This window comes from Mesoplodon bidens (assembly GCF_964165515.1).
Source record: "Mesoplodon bidens genome assembly, chromosome: 1".
In the NCBI taxonomy this organism is placed as follows: Eukaryota; Metazoa; Chordata; class Mammalia; order Artiodactyla; family Ziphiidae; genus Mesoplodon; species Mesoplodon bidens.
The window spans coordinates 169,056,449-169,068,466 of record NC_138176.1 but is presented as its reverse complement, the minus strand read 5'-3'; the positions used below and the strand labels follow the sequence as shown (position 1 = coordinate 169,068,466).

At 39.4% G+C, this 12,018-nt stretch overlaps 1 protein-coding gene across 3 annotated transcripts; it reads left to right on the top strand.

Moving 5' to 3' along the window:
* The first annotated feature begins 3,269 nt into the window (after nt 1-3,269).
* Nucleotides 3,270-11,878, top strand: NUDT13 (nudix hydrolase 13). 3 transcript variants are annotated; one of them, XM_081248581.1, is made up of 7 exons: nt 3,274-3,514; nt 4,761-4,895; nt 5,717-5,823; nt 7,153-7,278; nt 7,443-7,554; nt 8,281-8,435; nt 9,493-11,878. In XM_081248581.1, the coding sequence occupies exons 2-7, from the start codon at nt 4,796-4,798 to the stop codon at nt 9,691-9,693; spliced, it is 801 nt and encodes a 266-aa protein (XP_081104707.1). In that variant the 5' UTR covers nt 3,274-3,514; nt 4,761-4,795; the 3' UTR covers nt 9,694-11,878. The 3 variants fall into 3 exon arrangements, with proteins under 3 accessions (XP_081104709.1, XP_081104707.1, XP_081104708.1); XM_081248583.1 differs by lacking the exon at nt 7,443-7,554 and having other exon boundaries at nt 3,270-3,514; nt 9,493-9,629; XM_081248582.1 differs by lacking the exons at nt 3,274-3,514; nt 4,761-4,895; nt 5,717-5,823 and having other exon boundaries at nt 7,158-7,278; nt 7,400-7,554.
* The last annotated feature ends 140 nt before the right edge of the window (nt 11,879-12,018 follow it).

Genomic DNA, 12,018 nt, shown 5'->3' with positions numbered 1-12,018 from the left:
AATCTTAGTGTTATGGTTTCTAAACTATTATACTTAAAGGGGAAAAATGCATTTGTAAGTGATTTATTTATTTATTATTGAGGTATAGTTGATTTACAATATTATATTAGTTTCAGGTGATTAACACAGTGATTCAAACTTTTTATAGATAATATTCCATTAAAAGTTATTATAAAATATTGGCTATATTCCCTGTGCTGTACAATATATCCTTGTAGCTTATTTATTTTTTATTGAAGTATAGTTGATTTACAATGTTTCAGGTGTACAGCAAGAAAATGCATTTCTAAAAAAAGTGTTCCAATCAAGAAGAATGCAAGGAACTTTTTGGATCTCAGTCCCAGTTCCAGTGAGGCCCCAGGTTTAAGACCTTAACCTGGATGTTTTTGTAGATGTTTTGCTTTTTAGGATCTTTAGGGCAAAGCACAGGTTGCATCACTCCTACTGTTCTTTTACGAAGTTAGCAGTTTGTTCTATTGTTTATATTTGGTAACTTCTGAGTGGCACATAGCTCTCCTTTGGCATACATTGAGACTTTGTCCCAGGAGGTTGCAGTCACTCACAATAAGTATAAAAATATCATGAGTATTCAAATCTCAGGTTTCTTTTGTCTTCTGTTTACAAAGAGCTCACTGCAATCGCTTTTATCATACAGTCAAAAATAGGTTCCTATAGATGCCACTGGGGCATGTTTATCATTTTACTTTGTAGTTTCATGTGGAGCTAACTCTACTGGTGTTACAAAAGCTCCCAGATCCTACAGAAATTATCTGTAAACTGTGTTTCCTACTTAAGTGACAAAATATGCCATATACCTGAGAGTCTGTTGTAGGGCTTTCAGCAGTCAAAATCATTATCCCTGGGAGTTCCCTGGTTGCCTAGTGGTTAGGACCATAGGCTTTCACTGCTGGGGCTTGGGTTCAGTCCCTGGTCGGGTAACTGAGATCCTGCAGGCTGCGTGGTAGGGCCAAAAAAAAATCATTATCCCTACGGCCGCAGAAGGAGAATCCACATTCAGTCCTCCCTGAATCACGCGGTTCCTGCCCTGATTCCCAAGTCTCTTGAAAGGATAGACTTAGGCCGTCCTTAATGAAGGTACAGAACTTGCTCCATTACTTTTTTTTTTTTTTTTTTAGAGAAACTAATTACAGGATGTTCTCTCCTTCTACATTTTAATTTTGGCTATTGAAAATATTACACTTATTAAATAAGTGTAGGTCAAATATGGCTTCACTTTCATCAATGGTCTCTTCAGTAGAGATAAGAAGCTAACGGCATCCACCTGGGGGAAGAGATGTTTGAAACAAGAGTGCATTGAAGATAAAAGTTGCTCTTTATCATCCCTAGATTGAATAAGGGTTTCTGAAGGTATACTGTTTGTTCCTTGTCTGCAATAATAAAGTCTGCTCCCATCTCTAGGTGCTCTGTGGTTGATGTTTTATCACCGAACTTGTTTTCCTTTCACTGCACTGCATGTAAATTCTTGCCTCACAACATAATATTGGCAAAGTACTTTGAGGTTCAATTCAGTAAATATTTATTACCCTTGAAGTTCAATTCAATAAATACTTATTGAATTGAGCCATTCAATGTGCTAATTACCCATGATACAGAACTAAGGCAGACCCTGCCCTTAAGAAGATCATAGTCATTTTTAATAAAGGAGGCAAGAATATACAATGGAGAAAAGTCAGCCTCTTCAATAAGTGGTGCTGGGAAAACTGGACAGCTACATGTAAAAGAATGAAATTAGAATACTCCCTAACACCATACCCAAAAATAAGCTCAAAATGGATTAGAGACCTAAATGTAAGCCCAGACACTATAAAACTCTTAGAGGAAAACATAGGCAGAACACTCTATGACATTAATCACAGCAAGATCCTTTTTGACCCAACTCCTAGAGAAATGTAAATAAAACCAAAAATAAACAAATGGGACCTAATGAAACTTAAAAGCTTTTGCACAGCAAAGGAAACCATAAACAAGACGAAAAGACGACCCTCAGAATGGGAGAAAATATTTGCAAATGAAGCAACTGACAAAGGATTAATCTCCAAAATTTACAAGCAGCTCATGCAGCTCAATATCAAAAAAAAAAAAACAACCCAATCCAAAAATGGGCAGAAGACCTAAATAGACATTTCTCCAAAGAAGATATACAGATTGCCAACAAACACATGAAAGGATGCTCAACATCACTAATCATTAGAGAAATGCAAATCAAAGCCACAATGAGGTATCACCTCACACCAGTCAGAATGGCCATCATCAAAAAATCTACAAACAATAAATGCTGGAGAGGGTGTGGAGAAAAGGGAACCCTCTTGCACTGTTGGTGGGAATGTAAATTGATACAGCCACTATGGAGAACAGTATGGAGGTTCCTTAAAAAACTAAAAAGAGCGCTACCATACGACCCAGCAATCCCACTACTGGGCATATACCCTGAGAAAACCATAATTCAAAAAGAGTCATGTACCACAATGTTCATTGCAGCTCTATTTACAATAGCCAGGAGATGGAAGCAACCTAAGTGTCCATCATCAGATGAATGAATAAAGAAGATGGTGGCATATATATACAATGGAATATTACTCAGCCATATAAAGAAACGAAATTGAGTTATTTGTAGTGAGGTGGATGGACCTAGAGTCTGTCATACACAGTGAAGTAAGTCAGAAAGAGGAAAACAAATACCGTATGCTAACACATATATATGGAATCTAAGAAAAAAAAAAAGGTCATGAAGAACCTAGGGGTAAGACGGGAATAAAGACACAGACCTACTAGAGCAAGGACTTGAGTATATGGGGAGGGGGAAGGGTAAGCTGTGACAAAGTGAGAGAGTGGCATGGACATATATACACTACCAAACGTAAATTAGATAGCTAGGGGGAAGCAGCCGCATAGCATAGGGAGATCAGCTCGGTGCTTTGTGACCACCTAGAAGGGTGGGATAGGGAGGGTGGGAGGGAGGGAGACGCAAGAGGGAAGAGATATGGGGATATATGTATATGTATAGCTGATTCACTTTGTTATAAAGCAGAAACTAACACACAATTGTAAAGCAATTATACTCCATAAAGATGTTAAAAAAAAAAAGATCATAGTCTTTCAGGGGAGACACAGATTAACAAATAGCACCATGTAAGTGCAACCACAGAAGTATAGGCAAGGTATATAGTAGGACAAAGGAAGGAATGACCCCCTGTAGCCACCTCAAATCCTTTTTTAAAGAAATTTAGGATGTAAATAAATAAAAGGAAATAACCGTGGTAGGAGACCAGTGCAGGAACAGAATTCTCAAAGATGAACGCTGTAAAAGAAACTAAGTGTGGTTTTGTAATGTTTTGATTATTTCCAAAACACAGGTATTTATCTGAGCTGAAGGAAGATGATGATGCATGTAAAAAAGCCCAGCAGACAGGAGCATTTTACCTCTTTCATAACCTGGCTCCTTTGCTTCAGAAATCAGAACGTCAATACCTGGCCCCCCAGCATAGCCTATTAGGTAAGCCCAAAGTAGACTAGTAAAGTAGACCAGGCTGTGGCCGCTAAGCAGAACTCGGTCCATATCAAATCCCTGAGAAGAATCCTCCGAGTTTAGAGTCCAGATTTTTCAAACTTCTTCTGCCAATTAATTATTTAATGTATAAACCTGAATTGCCCAATTGAATATTTTTTGGTGATGGTATGAACCACTATAGCCTTAAACCAAGGGTCAGGAAAACTGCTGTCCAAATTGGAACCCATGTCTGTTTTGTAAATACATTTTTATCGGAACACAGCCTCACTCATTCATTTACATATTGTTTATGATCGCTTTTGCACTACAATGGTAAAACAGAGTATTGTGACAGAGACTGTATGGCTCACAGAACTTGAAATATTTTGCCAACCCCTGCCTTGGACCAGCAATTTCCAGCCTCCAAGGAGCTGTTCACTGTTACACTGTTTAAGATTTGCATCATGACTTAATTTCTCCTTAGAAGGGTCAAAACTAAACGTGAACTAAAATTGTTTTGAGAACTCTTTTAAGGTATATAACTAGAGATATCTAAGCCATTGGGATTTGGCATTCAAGATGCTACCTTGAGTTTTATATGATGTCACTATGCACAAACTTCTAAATACATTGCCAGGGTCAGATGTTGGAATACTTAGGTAGTTTCTAGCAGTGCATAAGTATATGAGGATGTTTATCAGAAGGCACTAAACATTATTTATAGATTAGCAATGTAATCTTGTATTATGAACAAATAAATATGAGCCCTTCATGCACAGGAGAATAGATTTCCTCCCTATACAGCACTTGTCTTTACAGACCAGGGTCTCAGATGAGTAGTCTACCCTGGCCCACAAAAGCAGCATGATCTGAAGAGTAAATTATAGAAATGCTTTGGTCTCTCTACCATTTTAAGTTTGACACTTATTTTTTTTTTAGTGCTTTAATAAGTCAACTATCATGTATCTTTAAAACTAGGGGATATGCTCCTTTCATGATACAATCATAGAGTAATACAGTGTTACACAGAAAGAATTCCTTTAAACTCTTAAGGTTGCTGATGAGAAAATGGAGGCCTTGAGAGGTTAAGTGATTAGGCCAAGATTACATAGCTAATTAGCTGCAGGGCAGTGACTAGAAGCCAGCTGTACCTACTTCAAGTTGAAGTAGATGATTTCCAGTAAGTCTAGTATAGCTCTGATGGTTTCATTAAAACCCTTGTTTTCTTCCCTTCTCCTTCTGTGTTTCTTAGAGTTGGAAAGGCTCCTGGGTAAGTTCGGGCAGGACATGCAAACAATAGAAGATTCCGTGCTAATTGGATGCTCCGAACAGCAAGAAGCATGGTTTGCTCTGGATCTAGGTCTAAATAGCTCCTCTTCCATAAATGGTACATAACATTATTCCTGATGGGGACTTCCCAGTGATTCTTAGACTTTGGGATTCCACATAATAGTAAAATTTCAAAGAGCATTTTAAGAATACAAAACAATTTCAATTTCTCTTGTTAAGACCTTAAAAGATAGTACCATCTACCATCATCATCACTTAAAGGACATTTTAATGCTTTCTTTCTCAGCTAGGTGGTGGTACAAAGATGTTTACTGTATTATTCTCTGTACCTTTATACATTTTATATGTCTTAAATATTTCATAAGAAATGTTTTAAAATTCATGACATTATTCTTATTTCTCTTATCAATGCAGGTGAATAAACATGTTACCTTGGAGTAGCTCTGGGTCTTCAGACCTGCATTTGGGAACTGGTTTGCTAGAGGCTCATGGCTCCTGTCAGGCTTTCCTTCTCTCTTTCACGGTGTAGCTGTAAATGTAATGATGCTGGAATGAAGTTCAGATAGGAGCTTAGAGGTTCCCTTTCATCTTTTTTTCCGGGGATAGTGTGTGGCTAGTGCAAATGTTCTTATTGCCCCGAAGAGGATCTTGGGAAACACTATGCTCTAATGTTCCCAAATTTGCCTGAATATAAGAATCTCCTGGTGCTTGTTAAAAAATAAAGATTTCTGGGCCTCACTCACCTGCTATTCAGAATCTCCAGGCAGAGGTTTGAGAACCTGTATATTTTTTTATTCTCCCTAGTTGAGTCATATTAGGTGAGTTTGGGAAACACTGTTCTAACAGAATATACTTGAGAGGGCCCCTGAGGTAAAGTTTGACATTCATTTCATTTTGTTCTCTTTTCTAATTTTTTAGCTTCCTTACAGAAACCTGAAATGGAGACAGAGCTCAAGGGGTCTTTCATTGGGCTGAGGAAGGCTCTCTTTCAGCTGAATGTGAAGGATGCCTCCTTGCTATCCACGGTAGATTAATTTCTTGGTTCTGTAGCAAATTAAGTAAAGTAGTGTATATGGGAAACATTTGATTTTTTTTTTTTCAGATCATAGTCCTTCCTACAAACCTTGGCAGAAGGACAATGTGCTGTAGGGAGATTGCTTATTCTTCTTTCTTTTACCCTGTTTTTGGCAGGACCGTTGTTAGTACCATTGTCTCCTGAGGGTGTGCAGATATATGGCAATATGATCTATCAACCTTATAAACATTTTTTTTTTTTTTTTTTTTTTCGCTGTATGTGGGCCTCTCACTGTTGTGGCCTCTCCCCTTGTGGAGCACAGGCTCCGGACGCCAGGCTCAGCGGCCATGGCTCACGGGCCCAGCCGCTCCACAGCATGTGGGATCTTCCCGAACCGGGGCACGAACCCGTGTCCCCTGCATTGGCAGGTGGACTCTCAACCACTGCGCCACCAGGGAAGCCCTTTATAAACATTTTTAATGACCCACAACATGACAATACATCATGAGAAGTTATTTTATATTGCTTTAACGACTTGTCCTCCAGCTTTAGATTTTACTTGCTAAAGTGCTTTTGATTGCCCATTTAAAGAGGTATCTCTAAACGTCTTTTAAATTAATTGATTATTTATTTATTTTTGGCTGCACCAGGTCTTAGTTGCAGCACACAGGATCTTCGTTGCGGCATGCAGACTTCTTCAGTTGTGAAATGCAGATTCTTAGTTGTAGTATCTAGTTCCGGGACCAGGGATGGAACCCAGGCCCCCTGCATTAGGAGCGTGGAGTCTTACCCACTGGGCCACAAGGGAAGTCCCTAAACGTTTTTATTTGCAAAAAATTCCAACTTTATTGGAGGGGAGTACACGTTGGGGTGTTTAATTATACTGAAAATGTTTTCTTTTTAAGCTGGCTCATAAGTTCACAGGTGTTCATTATGATATTTTATATATCATATTTTTAAAATAATTCATAATACATTTAAAATATGCTTTTAAAAAATTCATACTTCAGAGAATTCCCTGGCGGTCCAGTGGTTAGGAGTTGGGCTTCCACTGTTGTGGGCCTGATCAATCCCTGTTCAGGGAACTAAGATCCCGCAAGCCACATGGCACAGCCCCCCAAAATAAAATAAAATAAAATTCATACTTCAGATGCTAGAGGACTATGTTCAAATAGTTTCCTTATTTTAAAGTTTAAATAGTTAATAAGCATTTAAAGTAGGTGAGCTGAAAAGGGATTGGTGCGTCCCTTTGAGTTGCTCTAAATAGTAGCCCCAGCACCATTATAGATGAGCCCCACATTCTCTCCAAATGAAACCAAGCCCATCTTTGTATTCCTAGGCTCAGGCTCTTCTCCGTTGGCATGATGCTCATCAGTTTTGCAGCAGAAGTGGACAGCCCACCAAGAAGAATGTGGCTGGCAGCAAGCGTGTGTGCCCTTCCAATAAGATCATCTACTATCCACAGGTAAGCATTGCTTTAAAAGCTCAGTAATCCAAGAAGGCTGTGCACTACTTTGTCTTGTGGATGGAAGCCTGTACAACTAAAAGGCTTTCCTTAGTTACCCATTACTTTGTTTCATTAACAGGCCCCAAAGCCCTAGTGCCCAAGTTTCCATCCCCTTTTCCTAGATGACTCCTGTGGTGATCACTCTGGTGTCAGATGGGACTCAATGCCTGCTTGCCCGCCAGAGTTCCTTTCCCAAGGGAATGTATTCTGCCTTGGCAGGTTTTTGTGATATAGGTAAGGAATTTCGGGCATATACAGATAACACTGAAAGACATGAACTCTTATAGTATGAAATAGTATGTATTTCTTATTCTTGTTGCCATAGTGCTTGGTGTCTCAAGCACATTCTTCCTTATTATATTAAGAAAACTACTTTGTGGCATCAATTTTCCAATGTTTTATAGGCAAATTTTCAAACATAAGCATAGCTGGAAGATTATACAGTAAACACCCATATACTCACCACCTAAATTCCATAATTACTATGTTTACTTTATCACATATCTGTCTATCCATTCCTCTATCCACCCATTAATCCATCTTATTTTTTGATGCATAGATTGCAGACATTAGTACACTTTCTCCTAAATATTTCAACATGCATATTAATATAATATTAACTAGAATTTAATGTTTATTTACAGGTTAGTTTTTTTTTTTTGTCAGTCTATTGGGGTAAAATTTGCAAATGGTGAAATGTGGCATTTGAATTTTATTAAAAACCTGAGGGCAGCAGTAGCCTCTCCAGCTCTTATTTTGTGTAACTAATCTAGTAGGTTCAAGTATTGTGGTTCAATACCCAACTTCAGACTTGATTCCTAGTGTAGAGACTCAGAGATTTAGGGCTCTTCCAAGAGTATTTCATTGACTTGGGAGCCAGTTTTGCGCTCCTTTCGCCAACGGGCTCTGTATCACCCTTCCTGCTGCAGGGCTGTCCTGAATTAATCTGTGTGCTTATAGGTGAAAGTCTGGAAGAGGCTGTCCGGCGGGAAGTTGCAGAAGAGGTGGGATTGGAGGTGGAAAGACTGCAATACTCTGCATCTCAGCACTGGCCCTTTCCTAATGGCGCACTCATGATTGCTTGTCATGCAACTGTGAGACCAGGGCAGACAGAAGTGAGTTCTGATGCTTCCCTTATGATATATCCTTTGCCTCATCCAAGCTGGTCCGTAGGTACTTACTAAGCACCTGTCTAGTCCAGCATTGTTTAGATTATACAAAGACATGTAATATATGATTTATACCTTTAAGGAATTTGCAATCTTATAAACAACTAATCACCATAAAAATTGGGAGTGCCAACACAATCACCATTCTTCCTTGTATATATCTCAATCATGAAACAATTTATCTTTCATCATCAGGAAATTAACAGTCTTGCATAGAATAGGCACACAATATATAAAATTTAATGATTGATTTCAGAATTGGTATTATTGTTCCAGTCAGGATGTTGGGGACTAATAATATAAAATCATAGGAACTTCTGATTGAAAGGGACTTAGATGTTGTCTTATCCCACCTCATCTTGCTCTAACATCCCTGACAGATGGTGTTGTGGTCCCTATGTGCCAAAGTCTGTCTATTTTGTGCTTTGGTTTCTATACAATGAATAATATCTAATCTGTCTCAGCTCCCTGTGGATGCAGTTTGCATTTTTGCTTCTTGCAAGGCAGATACTATGCTTTTGACTATCATTAATTAACACATCCTTTAAAGAAGAGTAACACTTATATGTTCGTTTTTTAGTTATATAATTTTACCTCTCAATGTTAACCACTCTTTTTTTTTTTTTTTTTGGCCATGCTGCATGGCTTGTAGGATCTTAGTTCCCCAACCAGGGATTGAACCTGGACCACAGCAGTGAAAGTGCCTAGTCCTAACCACTGGACTGCCTGGGAATTCCCAAACCACTCAATATTTTACTATTTGAGCTTCCAGGATTTTTAAAATATTTTTTAAATATTTAAAATATATACTTAACTCTCATCTCTTAATTATGGTACTTTTGCCTCTGGACCCTATCTAGAGCTGATTATCTCCCAGACTATAGATCCCAGATATTACCTTCTAAGACTGCTCAGTTCTGGAACCATTTTCTCATCTTTGGCCGTCGTATTCTAAGTTTTGTATCTCCTAACCTTATATCCTGTTTTTCCTTATGTCTTTTAGATCCAGGTGAACTTGAGAGAACTAGAAGCAGCTGCCTGGTTCAGTCATGATGAGGTGGCCACAGCCCTGAGGAAAGACAACCCATATTATCAGCAACAGAATGGGGCTTTCCCATTCTGGTTGCCCCCCAAGTCAGCCATTGCCCACCAACTGATAAAGGAGTGGGTGGAAAAACCGACCTGTTCTATCCTGCCTGCTTAGCTCAGATCAGGCCACCTAATCAGATAAATCCCTCCTATCTCAGAGGGGCACATCAGAGATCAACTGATGAAGAGGTGGTGACAAAAGGTCATCTCCAGGCCAACATCATAAGAAGGCAGAGCAGATGGTGAGCCTCCAGCAAGGCACATCTGCCAGCAGTGTTAATAAAAGAAGTTCCTAATCATAGGCAATCAAAAATGCCAAAACTGATGAGATGACAATTGTCAAAATCAGAGGGAAAGTTGAAGCATTAGTTTGGATATGGGCCCTTGCTCATTCATTTTCTCCTGTGCTTTGGAAGCAAACATCTTTTGGCATGTGGCTTGTCAATGCTGGGTTTATACTAACTGCCAAAATGTGCCTGGTATAATTTTGGTTACAACTTTTATCTTAATATTGAAAATATATAGCAGATCTCAACCCTCTACTGAGTTCCTTTTTATCCTCGTACAATTTTAAAAAATAGCAATTTTTTTAAACAAATTTATTTACTTATTTATTTGTGGCTGTGTTGGGTCTTCGTTGCTGTGCGCGGGCTTTCTCTAGTTGCAGCGAGTGGGGGCTACTCTTTGTTGTGGTCCGCAGGCTTCTTTGCGGTGGCTTCTCTTGTTGTGGAGCACGGGCTCTAGGCGTGCGGGCTCGGTAGTTGTGGCTCGGGTTCTAGAGCGCAGTCTCAGTAGTTGTGGTGCACGGGCTTAATTGCTCCGCAGCATCTGGGATCTTCCCGGACCAGGGCTCGAACCCGTGTCCCCTGCACTGGCAGGCGGATTCTTAACCACTGTGCCACCAGGGAAGCCCAGCACAACATTTTTGAATTCGTGTAGAGGTAATTATTTTGTACATGGTAGTTAAATAAAAGTCATATTCCTTTAAGTCTTTCATCCCAGGAAAGTGGGAGTTAAGGTCTTCCTCAAGGTACTCTCTAGTAAATCAGAGGCAGTGACGTTCTGTTGAGGTAACTGCATGCCAGTGGGGCTCAAGAGCGTGTCTTTTTTGCTGTTACTTGCTCAGTTTGTGACCCAGGGAAAAGATTATCACTTGCCATGCCTGTTTTCCTAAACGTAAAATGGTTGCTGCCTTTTGCACACCCAGTAAGTGTTGTAACTTCAACGAAGTGATCAGTGAAGATGAACCATTTCTTGAGTTTTATGGGATAAACTAAATTTAGGATTTCTCATCATTCATATATGCCATTCTAAACCTTGTCATAGGGAAGAAGCACTTATCTGGAGGAAATGAAATAAATTTCTGTACCTTTGTTCAGATGTATATTTCTGTCTTATGAAGTGAGAAAATTGTAGAAAGTGAGAATTGGGGGTGGGAGGGAGTAATCCCTTTATTAGTGTGACAAACATTTAAGTCCAGATTCCAAGTCTGTGGTATGACTAAAGCAATATTCAGAAGAAATCCTGTTAGAGGTCTGTTTGAAAAGAGGAATGGCTGGGGAAAGTCTTATCTTCAGGTACTTTTAGGCAACTAACTAGTGATTAAAGACACAAGTGCCAGAGACCCTAAGATTATTCACACATCCAAGTCCCACAGGACTGAGTAAAAGAGATTCTAGAACTAGAAAGATTGAAGTGACTGAATTTTCTTTTGATCCCAAAAGGTTGTTACTCTCACCATTGCCAGCAAAACATCATTTGCTTTGGGGAAATCAAACTGCCTTCATCAGGAAATGCTGAGGGATAATACGTGATGGGACTTGACTGTCCTGTTAGATTGGCAGCTTGCCCTGACCTGGGCTGAACCTAGCATGTAGAAGGGAAAAGCACTCTCGAAAGAGACACCCTGAGATTTCTTCATATCTTGCAGTTAGAAGAAAACAGTTCAGGGTCCATGTGTATTACCATCTCCCAATGTTTTCTATCTCTTTGTGGGTGTGTTTGTGAGCACATGTGTACACAGTATTTTCAGACTGGGGAATCTGAAAATACTGATAGAAAGGGGAGTGTGCAGGATTCCTGGTTGTGAGTTTCTCAAACTTACCATGGAGTGTTTACTTTTGGATTAATGTGTTTTGCTGGAAAAGAAGAATGAGAATGCCTAATAGGAGGAGCTGCAACATTGAACTTTGTTTCCCAGCAGTGAGTGGGAAGAGGGCTATGCTTCTTAGAACTCCAAGGATAACTGAAAGCAGAGGCAAAAGAGGGCAGGGTTGGGGTACTGAAAAATGGCAGACAAATAAAAGAAACTTTGGTGCAGGGCTCACCTGGCTGGAGAATATTTATGTGGCAATGAATCATGAAGGTGCTAAGGATAAAAAGAACCCAATGGGTCCATGAAGAAGAATAGCAAAAACAGGTAAAACGCTAAAATTATTGG

What these genes read in the sequence shown, in the direction of transcription:
- NUDT13 (XM_081248581.1), top strand. Translation starts at nt 4,796, where the DNA reads ATGCAAACAATAGAAGATTCCGTGCTAATTGGATGCTCCGAACAGCAA. An exon ending in ATGCCTCCTTGCTATCCACG is followed by an intron (nt 5,824 to 7,152) that starts GTAGATTAATTT and finishes TTGTATTCCTAG; the next exon opens with GCTCAGGCTCTTCTCCGTTG. An exon ending in AGATCATCTACTATCCACAG is followed by an intron (nt 7,279 to 7,442) that starts GTAAGCATTGCT and finishes CCCTTTTCCTAG; the next exon opens with ATGACTCCTGTGGTGATCAC.